The sequence below is a fragment of the Pseudorca crassidens genome, chromosome 2, assembly GCF_039906515.1.
Source record: "Pseudorca crassidens isolate mPseCra1 chromosome 2, mPseCra1.hap1, whole genome shotgun sequence".
Taxonomy (NCBI): domain Eukaryota; kingdom Metazoa; phylum Chordata; class Mammalia; order Artiodactyla; family Delphinidae; genus Pseudorca; species Pseudorca crassidens.
The window spans coordinates 57,226,390-57,254,131 of NC_090297.1; the positions used below are offsets into that span (position 1 = coordinate 57,226,390).

At 37.7% G+C, this 27,742-nt stretch overlaps 1 protein-coding gene across 2 annotated transcripts in view; it reads left to right on the forward strand.

Annotated features, from left to right (window-relative positions):
- DYNLT5 (dynein light chain Tctex-type family member 5) overlaps positions 1-17,851 on the forward strand; it is a 30,978-nt gene extending 13,127 nt beyond the window's left edge. For both annotated transcript variants that reach the window (XM_067726487.1, XM_067726488.1), the window contains exons 4-6: positions 9,808-9,899; positions 14,402-14,526; positions 15,592-17,851. In XM_067726487.1, the coding sequence (XP_067582588.1) occupies positions 9,808-9,899; positions 14,402-14,526; positions 15,592-15,795 (421 nt within the window). In that variant the 3' untranslated portion in view covers positions 15,796-17,851. The remainder of the gene's footprint in view (positions 1-9,807; positions 9,900-14,401; positions 14,527-15,591) is intronic.
- Positions 17,852-27,742: the final 9,891 nt, after the last annotated feature.

Genomic DNA, 27,742 nt, shown 5'->3' on the forward strand with positions numbered 1-27,742 from the left:
TATTATTTTATTTCCTCTTTGATTTCTTCCATGAGAAATGATGGGTTTTTAATAGATTGTTTTGGGAAAAAGCTGGCTTACTATATGAAGGAAAAAAAAATGAAGCTGGATTCTTACACCATTTGCGTGGTAGACTCCAGATGGAAGACTGAAATGTGGAAAGCTGTAAAGCTAATAGAAGAAAGTATAGAATATCTTTGTGTTCTGTGGGAGGGAAAGATTTATTAAATAAGATCCCAAAATGAAAAACTAAAACCATTAAAAAAAAAACTTGATAAATACAACTACAGTAAAACTTGTATGTCTGTTCAACAAAGAATACAATAGACACAGTTTGTAGGCCAGTAGAAGATATATATTTGTAAACTCATGCATATTAACAATTTTTTTAAAAAGCAGGAAAACAATTTTTAATAATCAAAAGAGATGAATAGCAGTTTACAGAAGCAAAGCCCAAATGGCAAAGCAGAATGTGAAGAGATGCTTAAATTCACTTGGAAAGAGAAAAATGCAAATTAAGACAAGATACCATATTACACCCAACTGAATGGCAAAACATAAGAAGGGAGAATAACACCATATGTTGGCAAGGCTAGTGAGAATAATAGCTTATATAGGCATTCAGCAAAGAAATCTAACAGTATTTAGAAAAAATAGGGATATACATGCCCTATTATCCCCATATACTGAGGACACTGAGGCTTGCTGTGGTAAAGTGACTGGCCAGCATATCACAGTTCCCAGATGACAGAGCAAATCAACTGTGGTTCTCTGACCCTAGAATTTAGAGACCTCATGAAAGTATTTTTATTCGTTACGAGCTAATTGTACCCCACTACCCCTGCCAGATTCATACATTGAAGTCCTAATCCCCAAAACCTCTGAATGTGACCTTATTTGGAATAAGATGTAAACTTAATTACCTCTTATTTAAAGAGGTAATTAAGTTTAAGTGAGTTCATTAGGGTGGGTTCTAAACCAATGTGACTGGTGTCCTTATAAGAAAAGGAAACTTGGACACCAACAGGCCTGGAGGGAGGTGATGTGAAGATACACAGGGAGGAGATGGCCATCCACAAGCCAAGGAGAGAGGCCTGGAACAGATCCTTCCCTCATGGCTCTCAGAAGGAACCAATCCAGCCAACACCTGGTTCTCAGACTTCTAACCTCCAGAAGTGTGAGACAGCAAACTTCTGTTGTTTAAGCCTCCCAGACTTGGTACTTCATTATGGCAGCCCTGGCTAACTATTGCAGTGCAGCTGACCCTTGTACAACACAAGTGTGAACTGTGCAGGTCCACTTACACGTGGATTTTTTTTCAATAGTAAATACTGCAGTACTACACGATCCGTGGTTGGAGCTGTGGATGTGGAATCAAGGATACTGAGGAAATGCAACCATGGATACTGAGGGCCAACCATAACTTCTACTGGATTTTCCACTGCAAAGAGGGTCAACACCCCTAACCCCCACGTTGTCAACTGTATCTCTGAAGGAGTGAATGGAATAGCATGAGCTTAGTTGGGGAGTCGAACGGATGACTCAGAGGCCTGCTCTGCCACCGCTAGCTGGGGTCAATTCCAGTGTGAGCAGTTACAAGCTGCTGGTCTTGCATAAGTTATTAAGCCTTCTTTGCCTCAGTTTCTTCCTCTACAAAATGGGATAAAAATAATAGTTGTCAGTTCGGGCATGTTGAGAATTTATTAAAATAATACATGGAAGCACTAGAATAGTTCTTGGCACATCAAAGAACAGAGCAAGTGTTGATCATTATTGTTACATAGAACTTTGGCATCAAACTAGACCTGAGTTTGAATCCCTGATCTTCTGTTAACTAGCTACTATTTAATATTCTTTGTCTTAATATATTATCTATGAAATGAGAATAACAATGACTTCATCACTGCATCATGTCTTTTGTTTACTGAACACATTTTTGTTGCCTGGGTTACTGGCATTGTGCTATGTGCCAAAGATACAGTGGTGAACAAAATAGACTGTCCCTGAACTTGTGGCATTGCCCTTGTCAAGATCATAATGACTTTCACATTGCTGATGCAGTGGTCAGTCCTTCTCAATCTTCTTCACTGGTCCCTCCTCTTCTCCCCAATTTCTTAATGTAGGAGTGCCTCAGGGAGCACTTTGTCCCTTTCTCCCCTTCTTCTCTTGTCCTACACTTGTCCCCTCGGGAATCTCCTCCAGTCTAGTGACTGAGACATGGTGCTATGCCCCCAGATGTATATCTCCGGCCCACACATCTCTCCCAAACCCCAGACTCATAGGTCTAACTGCCTATTGACCCCTCACTTCAGTACCTAGCAGACATTGCAAACTCAACATCTCACAACTTAAATCTTTAACTACCTTCCTTCCCATTCAAGAGGAGATTCCGTTGGCTCAATTTTGAAAATATATTCAGAACCCAACTACTGGGAGTCTGCCCACCAATGCAGGGGACATGGGTTTGAGCCCTGGTCTGGGAAGATCCCACATGCCGTGGAGCAACTAAGCCCATGCGCCACAACTACCAAGCCTGCAAGCCACAACTGCTGAGGCCGCACGCCACAACTACTGAAACCTGCATGCCTAGAGCCTGTGCTCCTCAACAAGAGTAGCCACCTCAATGAGAAGCCCGCGCACTGCCACCAAGAGTAACCCCCACTCGCTGCAACTAGAGAAAGCCTGCTCACAGCAACAAAGACCCAACTCAACTAAAAATTAATTAATTAATTAATTAATTATTTTTTTAAAAAAAGAACCCAACTACTTACCACTTACCCCCCGACTTGGTCCAGGTCACTGTATTAGCTTGAGCTGCCATAACAAAATACCACGGATTGTGTGGCTTTAACAATAGGAATTTATTTTCTCACAGTCCTGGAGGCTGGAAGTCTGAAATCAGGGTGCCAGCTTGGTTAGGTGCTGGTGAGGGCCCGCTTCCTGACTTGTAGACGGCCATCTTTTCACAGTGTCCTTGCATGGAGGAAAGAATGCTGCTGTTTCTTTCTTTTACGTAAGGAGCCCAGTTCTATCAGTTCAGGGCTTCACCCTTACGACTTCATTTCACTTTAATGATCTCCTTAAAGGCCTTATCTCCGATATACTCACATGAGGTGTTAAGGCTTCAATCTATGAATTTTGAAGAGACACAATTTTGTTCCTAGCAGTTACTGCCATCTCTCCCCTGGATTACTATAAAAGCTTTCTAACTGGAATCCCTGTGTTTACACATGCTGCCCTACAGCCTATTCTCAGCACAACATTTGGAGTTATCATTGTAAAATATAACATGGATCTTGCTATTCCTCTGCTCAAAATTCTATAAAGGCTTCCACTTTATCAGAGTAAAAGCCAAGATTTTAAGATGGCCCACAAAACTCTACATGGTCCAGCTACCTGACACCCTGCTAACCTCATCTCCTTCCACCCTCCTGCTTGCTGCCTCTCCTCCAGCTACTCTGGCCTCTATGCACTTCTTCAAAACTACCAGGCAGCCTTCTGCTCGAAGCCTATGCATGTGCCTTCCTCTCCCTCGACACACCCTTCCCTCCGACATCCACATGGCTCATTTCCTCACCTCCTCCAACTCTTTGCTCGGGGAGATCTATCTTGATCATTCTGTTTAAAATTACACACAACTGCCTCTGTCCCATCCACTTTCAAGCTCCCTTAACTAAGCTCTCCTTTTCCATGTAGCATTTATCATCTTCTAACATAGCATATAACTTACTTGTTTAGTATTTTATTGTCTTTTTTCTGTCTCTTTTCACTAGGTTCCATGAGGGCAGAGATTTTAGTTTGTTTTTGTTTTCTGGTTTTTTTTGCTTTTTGTTGTTGTTGTTGTTTTGGGGTTTTTTTTGTTTTTTATATCCCAGGGGCCTAGAATAGCACCTGGCACATAGCAGTCACTCAATAAATATTGTTTGACAGTAGAATGAATAATTATTGCATTATCCTAATTCCTGAACACAAACAGGTTAGGTTCACAGGTCCGAGTATGTAAGTCCAGGGTGACTAAGGGCTTTCATCTTGCAGACAAAAGATGCATTTACAGCAAAAAGAAAAATGTTTGTTCAAATTTTTAAAACAAGGTATACTTTACCTTCTTGCTGAAACATTCCATTGTGCACCTATTAAAAAAGAAGAAGAACATTATCATTTGTGTTGAACATCTGTTGGGATAGACGACACTCCTTGATGATCTCCATGGCACTGTGGAGGTAACCATGGCACACACACTCCCAGCCTCACCTCTCTGATGATTGCCAAGGGTAATGCGACTTTGAACTGTGCATTCATCCAGGAGCTGCAACAGAAGTTTCATCAGCTGCTCTTGACCTTAACCTCACCTTCTCTTGAATAAAGAGATCCAACAGTGGGCTTCAGACACTAACTCTGACTTTCTATTCACCCGCTCAAATTTGTTCTACTTTGTCAGTCACATTTCCTGGATTATCTTCAATCGCTTCAGAGCTAGACTTTTCACAGGTTGCATGGTTCATTCTTTGGCCTTCAGAATCATTCCTACTCTTAAAAATGTATCCCACAAGAACACATATCATGTCATTTTCTCTCCTCTTTCATTTTTGAAAACATATCTTGACTTTTGTTTCCATTACAACCTTTCTCTTACTTGTAAGATGGGACCCATAATGTGAATAAAATATCTTAAAACTATGTAAAAATCCGGCAATACTGCTATAAAACTAAATGGCTACACACAACTAAATTACCTTAACAGACAGCTTGTACCTTCCACTGATGGGGGAAGAGTTGGTACGCTTTTGATCTTAAGCATAATAGTCATAAAAATGTCCATAGACATTTTGAGGTGGAAAGTTCCCAAGTGAGGGTTTTTTTGCGGTACGCGGGCCTCTCACTGCTGTGGCCTCTCCCGCCGCGGAGCACAGGCTCCGGACGCGCAGGCCCAGAGGCCATAGCCCACGGGCCCAGCCGCTCCGCGGCACGTGGGATCCTCCCGGGGCACGAACCCGCGTCCCCGCATCGGCAGGCAGACTCCCACCACTGCGCCACCAGGGAAGCCCCCAAGTGAGTTTTGATGCATATTTTGTTTTCTACATCTTGTGTCTCCAGCACAGGAAGTCTTATTTTCCTTTGTATTCCCAGTACTTCCCACTTTGCCTGCCACATGGTGGGCAATAAATAGCTGTTGAAAGAATGAAGCAAAAAGAAAAGAACAAATGTACAAATTTATACCCTGAAGCCTTCTTTTTCTCTGTGCTCTCTGAAATAACCCCACTGGGAGGCAGCACGTGACTTTAATAACAGATTTTAAAAAATAAGAGAGGGTCATGCTTAAATGATTCCATTCAAAATACGGTAGTTCCAGGCATTTCACAGTTACAAATCGAAGAAAGAGGTGATAGTGTGACCTTCTTAAGCTGCTAAATGAATGGCTTCAAGGCTAGCTATCTATTCAAACATTATCTCTTACTGCAGCTTAAAACATCTAAGGCATAATGGCAGTGAAAATGTCTGGAAATGAAGTCTTAATAATAATTAGATGGTATTATGGCTGGTGAGATTTAATTGACATTATTGCTTCTATCTCCAACCATCATGACAATAAGACATGCCTTGTACTTATTCTGTGTAATTCAAGGAATGGTCAGCATGCAAATGTGTAAGATGTTTTCAGGAAAACTGAATTTCATGAAAAATAAACATATTCCAACTCCCTAGCTAATTTTTTTGGCTCTTTTCTGCATAATCATAACACAGGCTGTTGGGTTAGCATGGGACACAATGTAAGAGAGTTACTTTTGTTATTGTGTACCAATTTCATGCAGCTATTTCCACAACCAGGCTAATTTCAAGTCTGTCCTGAGCAATGGTACATGTGATTCCAAATATTAATGGAAATTTATATTGGTTACAAATTGTTACTCTTCTCTCTAGAATAGTATTAGTTCATTTGTTCACTGTTTTCACCAGCAGTTTACACCAGACTTTCAGTTTTCCTGCTTTTACTTTTAAACGACCTTCCTGCCTAAAACTTTACAACTCCTTTGGGCACATTTTGCCAGTTGAAATCCTTTTCTTCCATAAATGCCAACAAGCTGATGAAACACATAGACAGCAAGAACATTTTTCACATTTAAAAAAATCAACTACAGCCTTCCATTCGCAGTGAGATCATGTATCTAAGAAGGATTATTATTATAAACTAGGGAAGGCCTGGTCATAGGCAACAGAAACTCATCCACGTGTAATGTGAAGTATACCCAATAAATTTGTTGTGCTGTGAATACAGCACTGGTAATTAAAATTAGAAATTTGTTCTTTGAAGCATCTCACATTTTTATCTTTAAAAATTTCAAAGGGCTTGAATAAAGCTGTTTATCAATAGAAAATATGTACATGTTTTTCTAAGTCAGTATTCTGAACTGACATTGGTAATTGCAAGCATTTTTAATATTTTATGTCTTCTTTTTGTCTTTTTTCATGCAATATATATTGTATTTTTTCTGTTCAACTTATTCTCTTTTCTCTCTCCCTTCTTCCGAGGCATCTCATTCTAATATAGGAACTATCAGGTATCAGTTTCAAAAAATATCATAAATAGGGTTTTTAAAAAAGTAAAATTTTTCTATAACTTACATGAAATTATAGTCTTGGTTGATACATGGTCAGATTTCCAAAGTACAGAAATCAATAGACTAACCAAGTATTTTCCTTCTGCATGATAAGGGAAGCCAGGTTAATATATCTGAAATATCTGAAATCTCACTCCCCAAAGCCCCGTCTCTTCCACAAAATTAACTCCAAGTTTTGTGCTCTATTACTTGCAGCATCCCACTTCCAAACTCTGTATCAGTTAAAATTTGTATCAGTTATATCTAATGCTTCTTATAAAAATCTTTTTATAAAAAATAAAAACAGTGGCTTAAACAAAATAGAAATATATTTTCTCTTACATAAAAGAAGTCTAGAAGGACTAGTCTTCTAGCTTCTGATCTACAATCCATAACGTCATCTCAAGATCCAAGATAGCTGCTGAGCTCTTGCCATCATATCCACGGTCCAGTAATGAACAGGCCCCTGCTGGTTGACTTAGTTGGTTGAATTAATTCTCTCAGAATTTTCACCCATAACTTCCACTTACATCTTATTAGCTCATAAGCCACATGGCCCCAGTAGCACTAAAGAGTCCAAGCATTTGTCTTCAATTTGGAGAGAAATATTCCCACAAACTTCTGGTACTGCTACCAAGGAAGAAGAGAACAACATTGGAAAGCAAATGAGTCCCTGCCACAATGGTCATTATAGTTTTCTTTATAATGATGGAATATTGAAAACAACCTAAATGGCCTGTTTAACTAAAATGCAGTATGCTCATAAATTAAATACTGTCTTGATATCTAAAACATGGATGCAGATTACTATTTATTGACATAGTTATCTCCTATATATTTCTGAGTGAAAAAAAAAAACAGCGTCTATAATAGATCCCATATGTAAAATCATGTCTGAAAAGTTTTTTTAACATTAAGAGTGGTTAGCTAATCACTGAGGTTAGTACTTTTTTGTGTAACTTTACTTTGTTCTTTATACTTTCCTGTACACTTTGAAATTTTTACAATGAGCATACACGGTTTACAGATTGCTGTAGAAATAAAAAGGCACTGTATGAAATCACCTTCAGTATTTCAAAAAATAAGTCACTCTAAAAAACTTTCTATTTGCACAGCAATCTTCAGCCAATGGGGTTTTGAAGCTGCCCTTATGACAGTTACCAATATCATACTGATAATATTACAAACTGCACTGGATATCATTTTTTTTAGTAACATGGCAATAACAAAGCAATAGTATCCAAAGCAAAAAATCATTACTTGCTTTTTTGTGTTAGACTTCTAACTCTGCTAATTTGAGTTTTATACAAACTCTACTTCTCCTTCTATGAGTTTTTAATATGGCATTTAGTAGAAAAGAAATAGGGTTTTATTAACATCTTCTTATGTTTGTGCAAGTAACTTTTAGTTGCAGCAATTAATTATTTCAGGTAGTCATTGCCCCTATTTCCATTCTATCAGATATGATCATATATGAAACTTTGTTACAGAGGTAAATAGAGTATTTGAAATCTAAGTCTGCCTTTCGTATGTGTATGCAGTTAAGCACTTTGCCAGTTCCCTTTATCGCTGAAATGGGCAGAATAATGACTCTTTTATTTCCTTAAAGGGGGTATTTTAAAGATAAAATGAGACAATTGATGGAAAATATTTTGCAGAAAAAAAGTAGCATATACAATATTGGGGCAGGCTGGCTTATCTTAAAATCAAGGGGCTTATGCAACATTGGTTTTTCTAAGCAGAAGCTACCATCTTTGGCGCTGCTCACAACACCTGCAGCCAACGTGGCTAAATAGGTTGGTTGCTACTTCAAAGGGCAGCAGAAAATTGAGGGAAGCAGGTGTTATAAGAATGGAGACTAACTCACTAATCCAGAAATCCATTGTGGAAAAGCAGCCGTAATGTCTTACATCACTTTCTTGGGCTGGGTGGGTAAACCTTAATTTATTGTTTAAATTGTATTAAATGATTTTTAAAATATAATATCCGTGATTTTCTTAAAATAGCAATTTGCAGGAAGCTCACTAACTCCCAACAGCTCAGAACAAAGTATTTAAAACTCCTTGCAGAGAGAAAAAAAGTCCCCAAAGATTAAGAACAAATATCTCATTCTCATTTAATTAAAGCAAAAACTTAGCCTGCTTATAAAAGTAATCACTCTGAAAACACACACACACACGCACACACGCACACACACACTGTTATATCATCTCCTTTGAAATGATATCTGTCTTAACCTCCGTTTCACAGGTGGAGAGAACTGGGGTAGAGATCTGAGACTGCCATTAGTGACAGCTGAATTTTCTCTGATTAAGTAGTGCTGGAGGGACTTTAGGGGTTACTCTTCATTTGAGTCTCCTGTTCAGCACCTGGATAAGCTTATATTGCCTTGGTAACCAAGCCAAAACCCTTTCTTAATGTTGAAAAGGGTGATTGATGCTTATTGATTACTACAGTTTGGGTGAATTGCGGTTTCTCTCATCATGTAGATGAGTTTCTCGTTTTTCTTTTTTCTACTAAAGGGATTTTGTGAGGTACATTTAATAGTAAACTCCTTATAATCCCCCATGTATGTAAAGAGCTTGTTGCCCAACATTTTAAGCTTCCTCACATAATCCCCAGTCCCCTTTGTGAGTTCTGTCCACTTTGAGGAGAGACTTTTGCACCTGCAGTAGAGATGCAATTGACAATAGCTTTTGAAACATGTACAGTCGGCCCTCGGTATCTGCTGAGCATTGGTTCCGGGAGCCCCCCATGGATACCAAAAGCAGTGGATGCTCAAGTCCCTTATATAAAATGGCGCAGTACAGTTGGTCCTCCATATCCATGGGTTCCACATCCGCGGATTTAACAAACTGAAATACATGACTGGGTGAATCCCTGGATGCGAAGGGCTGACTGTACATACTCCATTAGCCCACAGATGGAACAACCCATGAATACTTTCGTGATAATCAAATGCCCCAGGCACTGCACTGGGCTTCAACCACTATATTGAGACCTGCTCCAAGTGACTTCTCTACACTGGTAATATTTCCATCTCTAAAATGTTTTAGACTTTAAATGTATTACCAGGATATTTACAGGGGACTTGCTTGAAATATTTTTAGAGAAAACATAAAACTTCTGTCACATCTTTGCTAAGAGCAACATGGTGTTTTGCTATTATTGTTATAGTAACTGTTGAAATTTGTTTTCTCCTTGCTTTTAGCTCTCTGAGTACAGTGTCTTATATGGATGAACCTAGCCAACATGAAGATGCCCTTCACCTCGCAGTTCAGATGGAAAACACCTACCAACTGGGTGTGTTATTTTATCACTCCATCCTATTTAAGACTTCTAATTTTATGGGTGATATTTACTTAAAATAATATCTGATAACCTGGCATTGTCTTCAGTGCTAGCACAATATAAGGGATCTTAATTAATTGGGTGATTTGGTATTGCTTTAATTTCTTCCTCTGCAAAGTGGGACCAGTATCCATTGCCCACTTTTCTTTATCAGTATTTTCTAAATACCAAGCAAGTCACTGGGTGGCACTGAGGTGTAGTTGTATTACTGAATTAAGGAGTTCATTGGGTATTTCTTGTGGAGTTTTTTATATCTACTTGAGTTAAATGAAAGAGATATGCATTATAGTTTTATCAAACAAAACCAACCAAGGGTGCTGATGGGTGGAGAAAAAAGCCTTAAGACAAAGGCAAATGATTCCTGGTCCCCTGTTGACAGAGATGTTTATCTTTTCCCGCAGAGGTTTTGGGTCTTTGAAAACAAAAATCTTTGCACCTGCCCCTATACTCCAGGTGGAGTCCACAGTGACTATCATTCCCCATTCACATTTCTTCATAGAACTACCTGCTTTCTCTAAATGAGTACCTTCTCACTATTATCTGCATCCATATATAATTACTGCTGTATAGAAATTCCGCAGAGACTTACCAGTGACCAAAGGAAGACTCCATGGGCCAGAGTGGTTTCATCTGCGGTCAGTTAACCTCAGGAGAATTATAGACCATCAGCACATCCCATTAGGCCTTCTAGCCAGTTTTCTACAGTAATCCCCAAGACGACATGGAGTATAAGCCTCCATAATTAGTCTGTCTACTGGTATTTTCACAGTGCCTATGATAGACAACTAATATTCCTGCCAACCAAGATACATTTATACTCCTTCTGGTAGCCTGACCCAGTTTCCTTTGGGGGAGCCCGACCACTGCCATCGTTATCACTTTTGGTCCATAGCATCCTCCTGAAGCTGACACTGGCTTCAGAGATGTAACAGTGACTGATTTGGGGATTTGGTCAAGGCCGTCAAAGCCTTTGAGGTTCAATTCAGAAAATGTTGTTTGGGCTGTTGAAGAAGCAGTTCATATCCTGAAACTGGAAAGAATAAGGGCTTATGGCAGCTTTGGCCATCTTGCCCTCACATGAAGCCTGAGACCACGTCCTACATCCAGCTGTGTACTCTTAGACTTTTCAGTTAGCAAAGTAAGTTTGGGTCAGGTCTTCCTGTAACTAAAAGAGCTTTGCCATTCGGTGCCTATGACTCTGGGCTCTGCATGCTAGAAGGCTTTGAATCTGATTTTCACAAGATAAAGCATTTGAAATATGAAGCCCTGTGTTTCTTCTTCAAAAGGATCTATTTTCATAACATTTCTCCAAATAAACTAAACTGTCTAATCAGTTTTAGAAGTACTGAGTGTTGAAGCAAGTTAGAAAAGTAATTTTAGAAATAGCTTAGTATAAAGTATTTTCCATATTTTCTTTCAGAAAGTCATGTGAATTATTCTTTTGTGATTAAAGTCTTTTATACATGACAGTCCATTTTTAAAGCATTTAACTAGCTATTTTATTAAAAATCAAAAATGTATTTCCACTTGTTTCTGGGTTTATTTTGCATCTGAAAGAAGGTAGTCTGTGGGCCTTTGGCAAAATTTTCTCCTATCTATACAATGAATACTGACCAGAAGAGTGAGGAAAAACTCAATCACCAGTATCACTGTGTTTACTTTTTCACATGCATCATGTAAACATATCTTAAATGTTTAGCATGTTTGTCCTCCCTTTATCTAAGTAATTACAGCCACCAAGAATGAGATAAATCATAATTTTTAAAAAGGGGGAATGGAAGAATGAAAACATATTTCTTATAATAAAAGCCACTTACCTCTTCCCATTAATTAATTACTGAAACATGAGTACAGAAGAAAATACGAGCTGTAGGGTCCAATGTATATGAATCTGAACACTCATTTTGCCTATTCCTAAATAAATGATGTTTGAGCAAGGGATTCAGCATCCTTGAATCTCAGTTTCTTCATCTGCAAGTAGGGATAATAGTCCACACATCTAGGGATACTGTGAGAATTAAATGAACTATTGTATTTAAATTGCTTCCCCATTCAATATGTTATTGCTTCTCAAACTGACTGACTCTAGGTCTTCACCTTAGATCACTAAGAAGAAAAGCCTTCTATGACATCCAACATAATTTCCTATTAAGTATGGAATGAGTTCTCCACAGGACTTTTTCTGGAGCAATGACTATAGAGGTAACTGATTTTTTAAAAACACTGTGAGCACCACATCACACAAGGGCTATAGGGGGCCATCTTTGCTGCCACATCGAGACAGTCCACCTGAAGCCAATTATTGAAAAATAGAATCTAAAGACAGAGAGAGAGACATTGTTTGAACTCAACTCCCGTGAGATGAGCAGGCCCTGTCACCAGAGGCTTTGTTGGACAGAGTCTGCCAGTCTCTCAGTGCTGACTTTGCTCCACCCTACAGGGTCCTTCCCGCCTGTGGAGGCCTCACTACATCCCTCCTTTACACTGTTGCCCATCTTGCTGCCTTCTCAGCAAGAGCAATCCCTGTCTCTTTGCTCAGAATAAGGTAGCAACAATAACAGCTACAACACTCTTAATAACAAAGCTCTAATGAGTGGCTTTTTTGTGCGGCAGGCACTGTTCTGAGCATTTTAAATACTTCGTCTCATTTAATCCCAACAAAAAACAATATGTGATCATTCTTATCACTATTCCTTTTTGGGAAGCTAAGACACAGATATATTAAATAACCAAATTTTTATCTATTCTCTCTTAAATCTATTTTTATGGACAAGTTTCTCTTTCTTTTTTTTTTTTTCCATCCTGATACTTCTTCAGATCTTTGCTTTTTGACTTCTAAAGACATTTTTTCCTCCTAAAGAAAAAAATTTGCTCTAAAAAAAAAGAAATGAAAAAAAGCTTAGGCATTCACATTAGTTGATTCTGAAAGCTTCAGGAGCTTGTTTTGGAAGTCAAATGCTGAATATTGACTCTCTCTCTTTGCCTCTCAGCATCCCAGCCTGAGTAAGGCAATAGATAATTCTGGCTATATAGGGCCAAGGTCACAAAGAAGTGAGAAAAGAAAAGTTTACTACCATATTTAAAATTCTTTTCAGAATAGAATCTTGTTAATGAGATTAAAAAGACAAACCTGAGCAAAGTGCAGAAAGGGCATTGGTGCAGCTGGACAGTGGGAGCTACTAGAAACTGAGACTCAGGTGCCCCCAGGATTCCATCTTTCCAGCCCTAAACTGTGTGAGGCTCCCTCTCTCACCGTGGCCTGGCTGCCTTCCCACTGTGAGAAACAGCCTCCAGCAGTTCCTGAGAGTCACGTGTCATAACTTTTAACACCAAAAAGAGACTGACTTTTTTTTTTTCCTAGCTCCAATTTAAAATAAAAATTCCAAGAAAGGACTCTAATTGGCCTGGCTTGGGGCAAGTCCATCAAGGGCCAATCAACCATGATCCGGACTTGGGCTCAAAGAAAATGATGGTAGAGCCTAAAGAACCACATGGTTAGAGTGGGAAGAGGACCAGTTCCTTCCATTTGGGAGATGCTGTTCCCAAATCACAGGGAGGAGTACTAAGCGTAGGTGGACAAATATATGCACTGAAGGAATTTACTATTTTCTGAAGGGAACAATGCCTACGGTCGCTATAATACATGGCCGAATTAAGTTCCGTGTGAATGATACAGGTCAAGTTAAGGTAAATGCCATACGAGAGCTTGGTAGGAGGGAGTGAAAAAGAGAGGTACCAATCTAAAGGACATAGTCTATTTAATTTAGTCCAAGCTGTTAGTATCATTTTTTAATTTCTTAAGTAGGAAGGGAGAAACCACTCTCAAATTTAGCCTCATTTCACTAGCGTATGCAAGTGGAAATCTTCTAAAACATCCACAGGATGGTGACACAGTAGGTGTCTGGAGGCTTGCCTACTGGGGCTGGTGCCTTAGCTCTGACCCCATGAAGCAAGAGCAACCAGGACCGACCCTTCATAGGTTTATAACTGCTTGTCGTTCTCCTGTAGAACAGAGATTCCTGCTGACTCAATACTGGGGTTAATTTTCATACTCGTAGAAGATGTCTTTGTTTTACTTTTCCACATTCATTCCCCAGGCTGATTTAAATTTAATTGAACAATTCATGTATAATCATCAAAATAAAAATACTATTAACTGAGCCCCAGGAGGCTGACCTAACTCAACTCTAGGCACGGGCTGTCACCTTCTGGTTAAGTTCAGCCGTAGGGAAACTTCAGCAGGAAGAGAGGAGTGTGAACCCTTGCCTTTGGGCTCATCTTGGGCTGTTTGCATCTATCAACAGAAGGACATAAGCTACTCTTAAGGGAGCCCTCTCCACATGGCTCTTCTGGGATCTAGTTCCCTTCTCAGACCCCTGTTTCAATAAAGCTATGGGGTGGATGGATATGATTTGAAATTACTTCTTTGAAAGAAATTCCATCTGTATTTTCAGGTCCTACCAAACATTTTCCTGTTGTCATTGTCAATCATATTCTGAAAGATGTGTTAACTAACTACCTACAAGAAGAAAAATATGAACCAGAGCTCTGTAGACAGATGACTAAAACGATTTCTGAGGTATGCATATGATTTCCCAAAGTGTTAACTATGATGAGAATATTTGTTGAAAGCACAACCCCCTACTTTTTGATGAAGGCAATTAATTTGCAGTAGCAGTAAAACTGCTTATTTTTATTTTATAAAAATATTTATTAGGTCATATTCTATGTGTGTCTGTGTGTGTGTAAAAAGCCTTTGTCTAATACAATTATTATGGGCATCACTTGCATGTATTCTGTTTAAGAAGTATATAAAACTGCCCCATTTATTTAAAAATTTTTATTGTAGAAAATACACTTTAATAATCATTTTTTCTTCCCCAAGGCACCTTCTTTGTATGCCATCAAATGCAAACATTGTGGCCTTTAAATACCTTTCTATTTTTATCAAGTAAAATGCTGGCAGTCCATCAGGTTTTCTCTACTTTCTTTTTTATTACAAACTCTCTAATAAGCATTCACGATTAGTCATATTACAGGAGACTCCAGCTGTATGGTCCCTTAATTAGACATGAACAAGAGGGTATAACTCAAATGCCAACATTCTTTGAAGGGAAGCCATCTCAACATAGATTTTCAAAGAATGTAATAAATCCATTAAACTCTATTCTCTGGATTATCATTTTTCCATGTGCCTTAGAAAACGTAGATTTCTTGCTTGGGCTATCATTTTGTCCCTAAATGTCCTGTCTTGTGAGGCCAGTGCTTGAAGGAAATTATAGCTACCATTCTACAACAGTTAAAGGATCCAAGGGCTTCCCTGGTGGCGCAGTGGTTGAGTGTCTGCCTGCCGATGCAGGGGACACGGGTTCGTGCCCCGGTCCGGGAAGATCCCACATGCCGTGGAGCGGCTGGGCCCGTGAGCCATGGCCGCTGAGCCTGCGCGTCCGGAGCCTGTGCTCCGCAACAGGAGAGGCCACAACAGTGAGAGGCCTGCGTACCGCAAAAAAAAAAAAAAAAAAAAGGATCCAAAATGTATCATGCTGTTTTCTTCAGTTAAGTCCACTATATTTATGAGGAAAATTAAGACTCTTACATTTCAATGTGACTAAGTAAGGATGTTTTTTTTGCTTTTAATTTCTAGATTATTAAAGCCCAGGTCAAGGACTTGATGATTCCACGATATAAGCTAATTGTGATGGTTCACATTGGACAACTGACTGGCCAGAGCATACTGATTGGAAGCAGATGCCTCTGGGATCCTAAAAATGATACCTTTGCATCTTACATTTTCAGAAATTCTTCTCTGTTTGCTCTTGCAAATGTCTACACAGTTTACTTTGAGTGACAGAAAACAAGAAATCTAGTTCATACTTTTTAAATCAAGAAATAGGCTGTATCTTTTACACAAGTTTCATTGCCCAGACGTTTGAGAAAGACACAACACTAATATTTCAAACAATTGGAAGTTTGGGGACTTTTTCATACTCTTGTAAGTATGAAAGAGTATACTTACTCTTTGGGGGAGAGAAGGTGGCACAAGAAAGAATCTTTTTTATCCAAAGAAGGAACTAAGTCTTGGTTCTGCTGGATTGTTTTTTCATAGACATAGATTCTTATTAAATATTGCCTTGGGTACTAATTATTTTAATTACACTTTAATTAGAGAGTTAGAATTCCCTGCATTATTTTTTTAATGAAGAGAAGTCTTAAAAAATATGGCTATATACCCTGATCAATAAATGATGGTAGCATATTCAATGTGGTATACACAAATGATCAATGGTACTCTGTCTCAGTACTGTGTATAAAAGAATACTGGTTTTCATTTTGTATTTAATAAGTTAAGCAGCATTCATTAACTGCAATTATTGTTATATGTACCTGACAGTTGAAACTGCTAATGTAGAATTAATGATTTCATAACAATTATCGTAGTCCCACAGGACTGCTAGCTAAAACTGGAAGCTCTTGTGGGTTGCCTGCACTTTACAAAATTGTGGGAGAACCAAATATTAGCTCTTCAATAATGGAAGCAACAAAATAAAAATAGGCTTTTTAGGGCACTGAAGTAGAGGTTGTGATATTAAATATACATGATGCTTAATAGTAAGTGTATCTTTAACATAAAATCGTGTATTGGAAAGAGACACTGCTTTTAAATATACACTGCCTGATACACCTTTCAATAGGTTTCCTAGGCTAACAGACTTTTACACAAAATATATAGCTGGCAGCTTAACAGATAAAACGTGTATTTACTATTTTGTTCCTATGAATTTAATACTAAAGTGACCCAGTGTGGTTTTGAATGGATGGCACTAAAATTTACAGGGCTGCAATAGCTTATTATTCTGTGGGTTAATGTAGCTTATAACATGGATCATTTATTTTTATGGAGCCTTCAGCCCTTTGTGTGCATGTAAAATGGTGCTGTGACATTGTTCTTGGATGGTAAGTGGTCTGCCTAGAGGACATTTGTTAAAGGTCAAAGATGAAGTGTACACATATGGAGAAAATTAGCAACTCTATAGTCCTAAGGAAAAAATGATGTGTAATTCATATCAAAACAAATTTAACAAATGGGAAAATAGTGCTTTATAATCATGTACTGATGTCTTATTTTTCCCTCAAGATGACATGTATTTTTTTTTTAAGTATACTTTTTAAATCCCTTTTCTTCTCTTTGTTCTGGCTTTTAAGGTAGCGTTTCAAAATGAATTAGTCAATTTTCATTGTTTTTTTTGTTAGTGCCTTAGTGGGAATATGTCTGTGTAATAATTTATCACAACCAAGATTTGTCGATCTTCATAGCCAGTGTTGAATCTGGATTAGATCATAAGTACAGTACATAAATGAGTTTTATATATTCACTATACATTTATGAACATCTCTCCTCTTAGAACAATAGCAAGGGAAATCATATAGCAATTTTGCATGAATAAATCAGTATGAAGGAAATTTTTTTAGTATGTAGAAAGTCCATTATAAAAATGTCCTTATTTTTTAGAGTTATAAAATCTCAACCATGAGATAGTTTCTTACCATCTGTCTTAGGCTGTATAAGGATTCAAAACCTTACAATACGATGGCAGTTAAAAATCAGAAAAAGGAAGCGGTTTGCCAGCATATTGCTGTGTACTGTAGTTCAGGTAGTCAATGATGAATTCTAGCAATTATATAACAGCATAAAAATATATAGTAAAAACTTACTAATTGTAACTAACTTGGAGGAATGCTGATTATTTAAAAAAAGCTTTGTGATGGGAAATTTTGATAGATATATTAGCTAACACCTATTCCAACCAATAAATGTATCAAATTAACATGCTGTATACCTTAAAATTATACACTGTTCTGTCAATTATAGCTCAATTTTAAAATAAACATTTTTTAAAAAAAGAAATGACACTAACTGTGAGGGAATTGTTTTACTTTGAAATCCACTGAACTCTCCTGGTGTTTTTTCTTCTCAATAGATGTTCCCAAAGTGCCATCCCTACCTCACAGCCTTGACTCATGCTTGTGCCTAGCTCAGAACACCCTCCTTCCACTTACAGCAGCTTCCTTCAATTTTCAGCATTAAACTCAGGTGTCACCTTTTCTCTAAATCTTTCTCCATTCATTTCTCCCCTCCCATCCTCTCTCTTCTTTCATCACTCTCATGGCTGAGCCCCTGATTCTTCTCTAGCTGAGTTTTACATAACAGCTTTGTTTCCCTTACTAGATTGAAAACATATTGAGTATATGGACCACATATCCTGACAACACCTAAGAATAAAATGTAATACATCTTAACTTTTCAAGAAAGAATCGCAAGCATTGATAGTACTATGCTACATAATTACCAACCAAAAAGGTAATAGGACACAGAGTTCAACCCTAGAAGACCTAGGATCCTATAGGGGTGATAAGTATACAAGTGACCATGGTACAGGCTAGAATATGTTTTCATAAGAAAAGTCCAGAATATCTTTATATAATTAAGGGAATCAGGGAAGGCTTCATGAAGGAAGAAGCACTTATCTATACTATGAAGGTGACAAGTAGAATTTCAACAGACACAGAAGTTCAGAATAAAGGAAGAAGTCTAGACTGGATAAAACACAGTGTTCATGAATGAAGACAAGTGGTCGGAACTAAGATTGGTAACCTGAATGTCTGAGTATGAAAATGACACTCAGACCATGGGTAGCCATCAAAGGCTTTTCATTAGGCTGATTGTATACATGAACTGACTCTTTAAGAAGATGAATGCATCAGTAAAGAGCAGGAAGACCACTTAAGAGAAGTGACAGGTAATGAGGGGCTGAACTCAGTGGTGCCATTGAAATGGAAAGGAGAAGACAGTTGTATGAACATTTTAGGGAAAAAGTCTACATAATCAGGCAAAAAGGAAGGAGTCAGAGGTAATTAAGGCAAAATGAAAAGGTGGTTGAAAGTTTCAAGCTCTGATGTTTGCAGCCTCAGGTCTGAGTCCTTCCATCCCAGTCACTAGTTAAGTGATCTTAAATAAATCAACAACCCCACTCTGCTGCAGCTTCCCCATCTTAAAGTACAGTAATGATAGTTCTGGTACCTACCTCACAGGGTTTTAGTGAGAATTAAATCCATATGTTAGCTAAGCTCTTCACAGCACCATGCCTAAAAGGAAGCCCTATGATTGCAGTTGAAAGTCTGAGTCCGAGTAACCAGATCAATGGTCCTCCTAGCAAAAATAAAGTCAGCAGGAAGAATTTGAAGACTAAAATACTAAGCTTGATTTTGCACTTGTTGAATTTAAGTTAATAATGGGACATTCAGTTGGAGATTGCCTCAGGCAGCTGAAAAAGTGGGACCGGAGCTGAGTTACAACATCAAGGTGAGAAATTTAGACTTGGCAGACATCCATACTGAGACCTAATATCTTCCTCCTGCTTTATAAAATATTCATTAGCAGCAGCTTCAGCAAGTATAGTCAGTACTAGTAGCAAATTACTGAAAATTCAGTTAACTCTAGGAATGTCAGCAGGAAACCTTCACCAAAATCAAGAGAAATTTTTCCCAAAATCAAAATTAAATGAGACCTTCTTTTTTTTCTTCATTAAAAACAAAATTTTATATGATGGGCTTCTGTTGTCAGACACCACAAGAAATATAAAGGTTCAGTCCTAAATACATCAGCACCTTAAATAGAAGGGTCAATGCTGTCGTCTGATGTCATCCTTAGTAAAACAACCTTAAAGAAAACACATAATAAAAGGCCCTTACAGATTACGTGTCGGGAAATTGAGCTATCTCAGTTCATTGATTTTTTAGAAACTCTTGGGAATTATCCAGTACGTGGATGGGTTTACAAAACAACAGTTGAGAAATCAGAACTTTTAAATCTAGCCATTTTAGAGAGTGAACACTTTCCTTTTGGGACCATGACTTGACCTATCTTTCTACATATTATCAAAAAATGAATTAAGAAAACTCAATATTAAATAGTATTGATAATTTACCGTGCTTTTTGCTCCTGAAATTCTTAAATAAGTGGTCTGCCCCACGGCCTCTGATTTTCTCTGCTGCTCTCACTTCCACCTCCTGCAATCCAGATCTCAGCCCCACGAATATGTTGCTTTCACAAACACTGGAAGTGGTGCCTGGGGCCAAATGTGCCAAACATTCCTCCAGCTGCATTCCACCTCTGTTCTCTTCTGAATTCATTTCTTTTGAGCAGCAATGTGATATAGGTTTGTTGTTTGCTTGTTTGCTTGTTTGTTTGTTTTAAATTGCAGATTTGACAGACATATATCTCATTTTAGCTTCTAGACCTTACTAGCGGTGTGACTTTGGGCAAAGTGACTAGTGTCTGCAGCCTCAGTTTTCTCAAAGGTAAAAATGATTGTAACAGTGATTGCTACTTATAACTGATCAATGATCAGTGATCACCACTTCTGTTGTTGCTGTGAAGACTGAAAGGGAAAGTGTATGTAAAACATCTGACCCATCGTGGAAAGCTCCCTCTCCACCTCCAACTTCTTTATGCAGAACCTGTTTTCCTAAAGAATTGAGCATATATTTTAGCAATTTCTGCTCTCCACTATACTCCCTAGATTACTTTTTTTTCTTTTAAAAGTTTTAATCACCTGTTTCTGCCTTCTTTGAGTCAGAAACACTGAATTATTTCTCAAGTCCACATTTATGATTAAATACCATTCATCCCCAAATTTAATCTCTTTTTGCTAACCTCTGCCTATTTTTTTATACTTCTTCTGATCAGATGTCTTGCCTCCCACTTTAGGACTTCCGTAGTTCCTTTTAATATTTTTGATTACGCTACTTATCTACTTATTTTTTCCTGTCTTAGTGTCCATTTGAATTTACATGTTCTCTTCCCTTCTTCGCATACATGAACACATACTACCAGAAGGTTTATTAAAGCTTAACTATGCTAAGTGTCTGACTAAAGTTTCCTGAAATTTCTTCTCAGTTTCTTTCCTTGCTAATTTAACTACCATGCACAATTTTTTATATTTTTATTTTAGTGCAGGACATAACTGGAAACTTGTGGTTCTCTACCCACCCACTAGGCCATTTTCCTACTTAGCAAGGCAGGGAACCAGTATAACTACTATGGGAAGCACTAAGCCGCACTTACCATTCATAATCAAAAAAGAAAGTCTGTTGCTTCCCACAGATCATGATGAGGGTGGATCATCTAACCATCAAAAGAACAGAATATCCAGACTGATTTGTGCAGAGAGTGCTGAGAAATCATTTTTTAAATTCATATGAGAAATATTAACCTTAGAGAGTCATTCCATTTTGGAAATAAAGAAAAATAGTCTATATATTAATTATTGAAAATACATTATCTTTTTATTTTTCTTTGAGGAAATTTATTCCATAGTAAGAACTATATTTTGGTAGGACAGCTAAAAAATTAAAAATACAGCTAAACTTTTTATTTATGTAAATCCCAGTTTACAAGTACAAGCGAAGCCTTCTAAGGACACATTCTAGAGAGTTGGGTCAACCAGAGGATATTAGAATGTTCTTAATCATAGGTCAGCAAAGTGTAAAGGGCTGGACAGTAAATATTGTCAGCCTTGCAAACCGTGCAGTCTCTGTCACAACTACTCAACTCTGCCATCAAAGTACAAAAATAGTCAGGGACAATAAGTAACAAAATAAGTGTGGCAGTGTTCTAACAAAACTTTATTTATGTAACTGAAAGTTTAATTTTATTTAATTCTCATATATCATGAAAAGTTATTCTTCTTCTGATTTCTTTATCAACCATCTAAAAAGTAAAAACCCTTCTTAGCATGTGAGCCGTAAAAATCAGATGGTAGGGCAGATTTGACCCCAAAGCCATGGTTTGACTGCCCTAGTTGTAAACGATTCTCTTAGTGGAGGAGGGGAATTGGAATTATAAAACAGAGAAGTCAAGATTTTTATACGTCTAATAGAAAGTGGAAAGTAACCAGCAATGAAATGGAAAAGCACAGTAACATTTCCAAATTAACAAGTGAGGAAGGGGAATTGGTCATGCAAACAAAAAAATTAAAATAAATACTAGACTGTATAGAATATAATCAGCTATATTAAGTACCACTCATTAAACATGAATTGGCTTGTTTAGCAAATAAAAGCCAGCTACATGTGACTTTGAGAATACACACTGAAAACCAAAAGACAAGAAAAGTAGGAGTTAAAGTTCAGTTAAGTTTGAAATTTTGGTCAAAGATATACCACAGAAATATGAGCAAAAAGACAATGTCAATACTAATGTTAGACAAAGTAAATTTCAAGGCCCAAAGCATTAAATAGAAAAGGAATGATATCTGTTATGGACTTAATTGTGTCCCCTCTCAAATTCATATGTTGAAGTTCTAATCCCCATTGTGACTATATTTGGAAATTAGGACATTGGAGGTAATTAAGATTAAATGGAGGGCTTCCCTGGTGGTGCAGTGGTTAAGAATCCGCCTGCCAATGCAGGGGACACGGGTTCGAGCCCTGGTCCAGGAAGATCCCACATGCTGTGGATCAACTAAGCCCATGTGCCACAACTACTGAGCCTGCGCTCCAGAGCCCGCGAGCCACAACTCCTGAAGCCTGGGCGCCTAGAGCCCATGCTCTACAACAAGAGAAGCCACTGCCATGAGAAGCCATGCACCACAACGAAGAGTAGCCCCCACTCACCGCAACTAGAGAAAGCCCACGCACAGCAACAGAGACATAACGCAGCCAAAAATAATAAAATAAATACATTAGGAAAAAAAATGATTAAGTGGAGTCATAAGGGTGAGGCCCTAATCTGATAGAATTAGTGGCCTTATAAGTAGAGGAAAAGAGAATGATTCCCGCCCCTCCCCACCACCACCACAGACCTACACATTGAGGAAAGGCCATATGAGGACCAAAGACGGCAGTCTGCAAGCCAGGAAGAGAGCTCTCACCAGAAACCAGCCCTTCCAGACCTTGATCTGGGACTTCTAGCCACCAGAACTAGAAGAAAATAAATCACTGTTGTTTAAGCCACCCAGTGTATGGTATGTTGTTATGGCAGGCTGAGCTAGCTAACACAATTTCTCATAAGAACAAAGGATACAGTTCATAAAGAAGGTAAAACAATCATCAAATTTTGTGTATTAAATAACAGCAAGTAAAGCAGTATTGATATAAGAAAAAGCAGATTTCCAAGTTTAAAAGTATTAGATAAAACAAAGAAAAATACTGTTTAATAGTAGAGATAGAACTTGAAGGGAGTATAACAACAGTAAATCTTTATGCATCCAATAGTCACAGTCATACATAAAGCAAAAATTCCTAAAAATAAAAGAACCTGATAAATCATAATTAAATTAAGAGATTTTAATGGTTCTTTTACAGAGTCTTAAAAAAGGCAAAAAATAAACAAGATATGGAGAATTTCAATAATATTTTTTAAAAATGTGATTTAGCAGTTACAGGCAGAAAGAAGGACATGCCCTAAAATAGAGAATATGCATTTTCATCTGATGTGTTAGGTCAGTGTTTAGGGTTGAACTGTGTCCTCAGAAAAGATATGTAAAGTTTCTAACCGCTGATACCTGTGAATCTGACCTTATTTGGAAATATGGTCTTTACAGATATAATTAAAATGTAAGTTAAGATGAGGTCATATTGGAGTAATGTGGTCCCTTAGCTTATATGAGTGATGTCCTCATAAGCAGAGAAAAAGAGATGCAAGACAGCCCTATACAGAGAGGAGAACATAGCTATGTGACAACAGAGGCAGAAATTGGAGTGATGTGTCTACAAGTCAAGAAATGCCAAGAACTGCAAGCAAAACCAGAAACTCAGAGAATAACATGGAACAGATCCTCCCCCAGAGCCTTCAAAGAGCATGGTCCTGATGGTACCTTGATATCAAACTTCTAGCCTCCAGAACTATGAGAGAATAAATGTCTGCTTTTTTAAGCCTCCCAGCCTGTGGCAGTTTTTTATGACAGCTCTTGAAACAGTTAGCTTCCCCAGAACAGGGCCTGAAACATTGAGGGAGTGTTTTGAGGAGGAATAAAGAAAGGAAAGCCAGACAGGAAGGAGCTATGCAAAGCATGTGTTCTCAGCTGGAGTTTAGGTTCATCCTGGAGTCCTGGAGCAGGAGGTGCACCATATTGCTGGTTCAGCCTTGACAAAATGGAGCTGGCCCTTTGTACTCTGTGTAAGTCAGTCATTACCTGTTGCTGATCCGTGAGTGGGGGAGGGGGGTACAGAGAGAGAGGCACATAACCTTGGTGAGTCACCTCCATTTGGTCAGAGAAGTTCTCTAAAAAGGGGAAAGCTGTGAGCTATTAACAGCCAATACTCTCAACATAAACTATATATTATGTACCTGGACATTTTTTTTTATTGTTTTGGCTCCTAGAAAAACTTAAATAAATTACAAAAATTAGAGAATTTACAGGACTTAATCTGTGATCATAAACTTCTAAACCTACAAATCAAAAATCAGGGACTAAGAAAACAAAACTGTATTATTTTGAAATTATGAAACACTCCCAAATAATTCCTTAAGTTAAAGATGAAGAAAAAACTAAAACTGAAAAGAATTTAGAACATAATAGGAAGGTAAATGCTTCATAATCAAACCCAGGGACATAGCTGAAGATATACTCAGACATATATATTTAGACTTAAAAACATTAGTGAGTTAAAAAGGAAGAAAATAGATAATATTAATAATTAAGAAAGCATTTCAAAATAAACAAAACAAATAAAAGGGAGATTTACATAGAAAAATAGGGAGATATCTACAGACAAAAATTGAAACATATTAAATAAAAATTTAAAAGCTAGTAAAAAAGTACAATTTTTTCTTTCAAAAGACTAACAGGATCAGGAAACTTGCACAAGCCTCCTAGATAACCTCATCCACCAGAGCGCAGACAGCAGAAGCAAGAAGAACTATAATCCCGCAGCCTATGGAGCAAAAACCACATTCACAGAAAGATAGACAAGATGAAAAGGCAAAGTGCTATGTACCCGATGAAGGAACAAGATAAAACCCCAGAAAAACAACTAAATGAAGTGGAGATAGGCAACCTTCCAGAAAAAGAATTCAGAATAATGATAGTGAAGATGATCCAAGATCTCGGAAAAAGAATGGAGGCAAAGATCGAGAAGATGCAAGAAATGTTTAGCAAAGACCAAGAAGAATTAAAGAACAAACAAACAGATGAACAATACAATAACTAAAATGAAAACTACACTAGAAGGAATCAATAGCAGAATAACTGAGGCAGAAGAATGGATAAGTGACCTGGAATTCAGAATGGTGGAATTCACTGCTGTGGAACAGAATAAAGAAAAAAGAATGAAAGTAAATGAAGACAGCCTAAGAGACCTGTGGAACACCATTAAACGCAACAATATTTGCATTATAGGGGTCCCAGAAGGAGAAGAGAGAGAAAGGACCTGAGAAAATATTTGAAGAGATAATAGTCGAAAACTTCCCTAACATGGGAAAGGAAATAACCACCCAAGTCCAGGAAGTGCAGTGAGCCCATACAGGATAAACCCAAGGAGAAACAGGCCGAGACACATAGTAATCAAATTGGCAAAAATTAAAGACAAATAAAAATTATTTTAAAAGCAGCGAGGGAAAAATGATATACAAGGGAACTCCCATAAGGTTAACAGCTGATTTCTCAGCAGAAACTCTACAAGCTGAAAGGGAGAGACATGAGATACTTAAAGAGATGAAAGGGAAGAGACTACAACCAAGATTACTCTACCCGGCAAGGATCTCATTCTGATTCGATGGAGAAATCAAAAGTTTTACAGAAAAAAAAAAAAAAAAAGTTTTACAGAGAAGCAAAAGCTAAGAGAATTCAGCACCACCAAACCAGCTCTACAACAAATGTTAAAGTAACTTCTCTAAGTGGGAAACACAAGAGAAGTAAAGGACCTACAAAAACAAACCCAAAATAATTAAGAAAATGTTCATAGGAACATACATATCGATAATTACCTTAAACGTGAATGGATTAAATGCTCCAACAAAAAGACACAGGCTTGCTGAATGGATACAAAAACACGACCCATATATATGCTGTCTACAAGAGACACACTTCACACCTAGGGACACATACAGACTGTGATTTATGTCAAAGAGTGTTCTTCCTATGTTTTCCTCTAAGAGTTTGATAGTGTCTGGTCTTACATTTAGGTCTCTAATCCATTTTGAGTTTATTTTTGTGTATGGTGTTAGGGAGTGTTCTAATTTCATTCTTTTATATGTAGCTATCCAGTTTTCCCAGAACCACTTATTGAAGAGACTGTCTTTTCTCCATAGTATATCCTTGCCTCCTTTGTCATAGATTAGTTGACCATAAGTGGGGTTATCTCTGGGCTTTCTATCTTGTTCCATTGATCTATGTTTCTGTTTTTGTGCCAGTACTATATTGTCTTGATTACTATAGCTTTGTAGTGTAGTCTGAAGTCAGGGAGTCTGATCCCTCCACCCCCATTTTTTTCCCTCAAAACTGCTTTGGCAATTCAGAGACTTTTGTGTCTCCACACAAATTTTATGATTTTTTTGTTCTAGTTCCATAAAAATTGCCATTGGTAATTTGATAGGGATTGCACTGAATCTGTAGATTGCTTTGGGTAGTATAGTCATTTTCACAATATTTATTCTTCTAATCCAAGAACATGGTATATCTCTCCATCTGTTGGTATCATCTTTAATTTCCTTCATCAGTGTCTTATAGTTTTCTTCATACAGGTCTTTTGTCTCCCTAGGTAGGTTTATTCCTAGGTATTTTATTCTTTTTGTTGCAGTGGTAAAAGGGAATGTTTCCTTAATTTCTCTTTCAGATTTTTCATCATTGGTATATAGGAATGCAAGAGATTTCTGTGCATTAATTTTGTCTCTTGCTACTTTACCAAATTCATTGAGTAGCTCTAGTAGTTTTCTGGTGGCATCTTTAGGATTCTCTATGTGTAGTATCATGTCATCTGCAAACAGTGACAGTTTTACTTCTTCTTTTCCAATTTGTATTCCTTTTATTTCTTTTTATTCTCTGATTGCTGTGGCTAGGACTTCCAAAACTATGTTGAGTAATAGTGGTGAGAATGGACATCCTTGTCTTTTTCCTGATCTTAGAGGAAATGCTTTCAGTTTTTCACCATTCAGAATGATGTTTGCTGTGGGTTTGTTGAATATGGCCTTTATTATGTTGAGGTAGATTCCCTCTGTGCCCACTTTCTGGAGAGTTTTTATCATAAATGGGTGTTGAATTTTGTCGAAAGCTTTTTCTGCATCTATTGAGATGATCATATGGTTTTTTTCCTTCAGTTTGTTAATATGATGTATCATATTGATTGATTTGTGTATATTGAAGAATCCTTGCATCCCTGGGATAAATCCCACTTGATCATGGTGTATGATCCTTTTAATGTGTTGTTGGATTCTGTTTGCTAGTGTTTTGTTGAGGATTTTTGCATCTATATTTATCAGTGATATTGGTCTGTAATTTTCTTTTTTTGTAGTATCTTTGTCTGGTTTTGGTATCAGGGTGATGGTGGCCCCATAGAATGAGTTTAAGAGTGTTCCTTCCTCTGCAATTTTTTGGAAGAGTTTGAGAAGGATGAGTGTTAGCACTTCTCTAAATGTTTGCTAGAATTCACCTGTGAAGCCATCTGGTCCTGGACTTCTGTTGTTGGAAGATTTTTAATCACAGGTTCAATTTCATTCCTTGTGATTGGTCTGTTCATATTTTCTCTTTCTTCCTGGTTCAGTCTTGGAAGGTTATACCTTTCTAAGAATTTGTCCA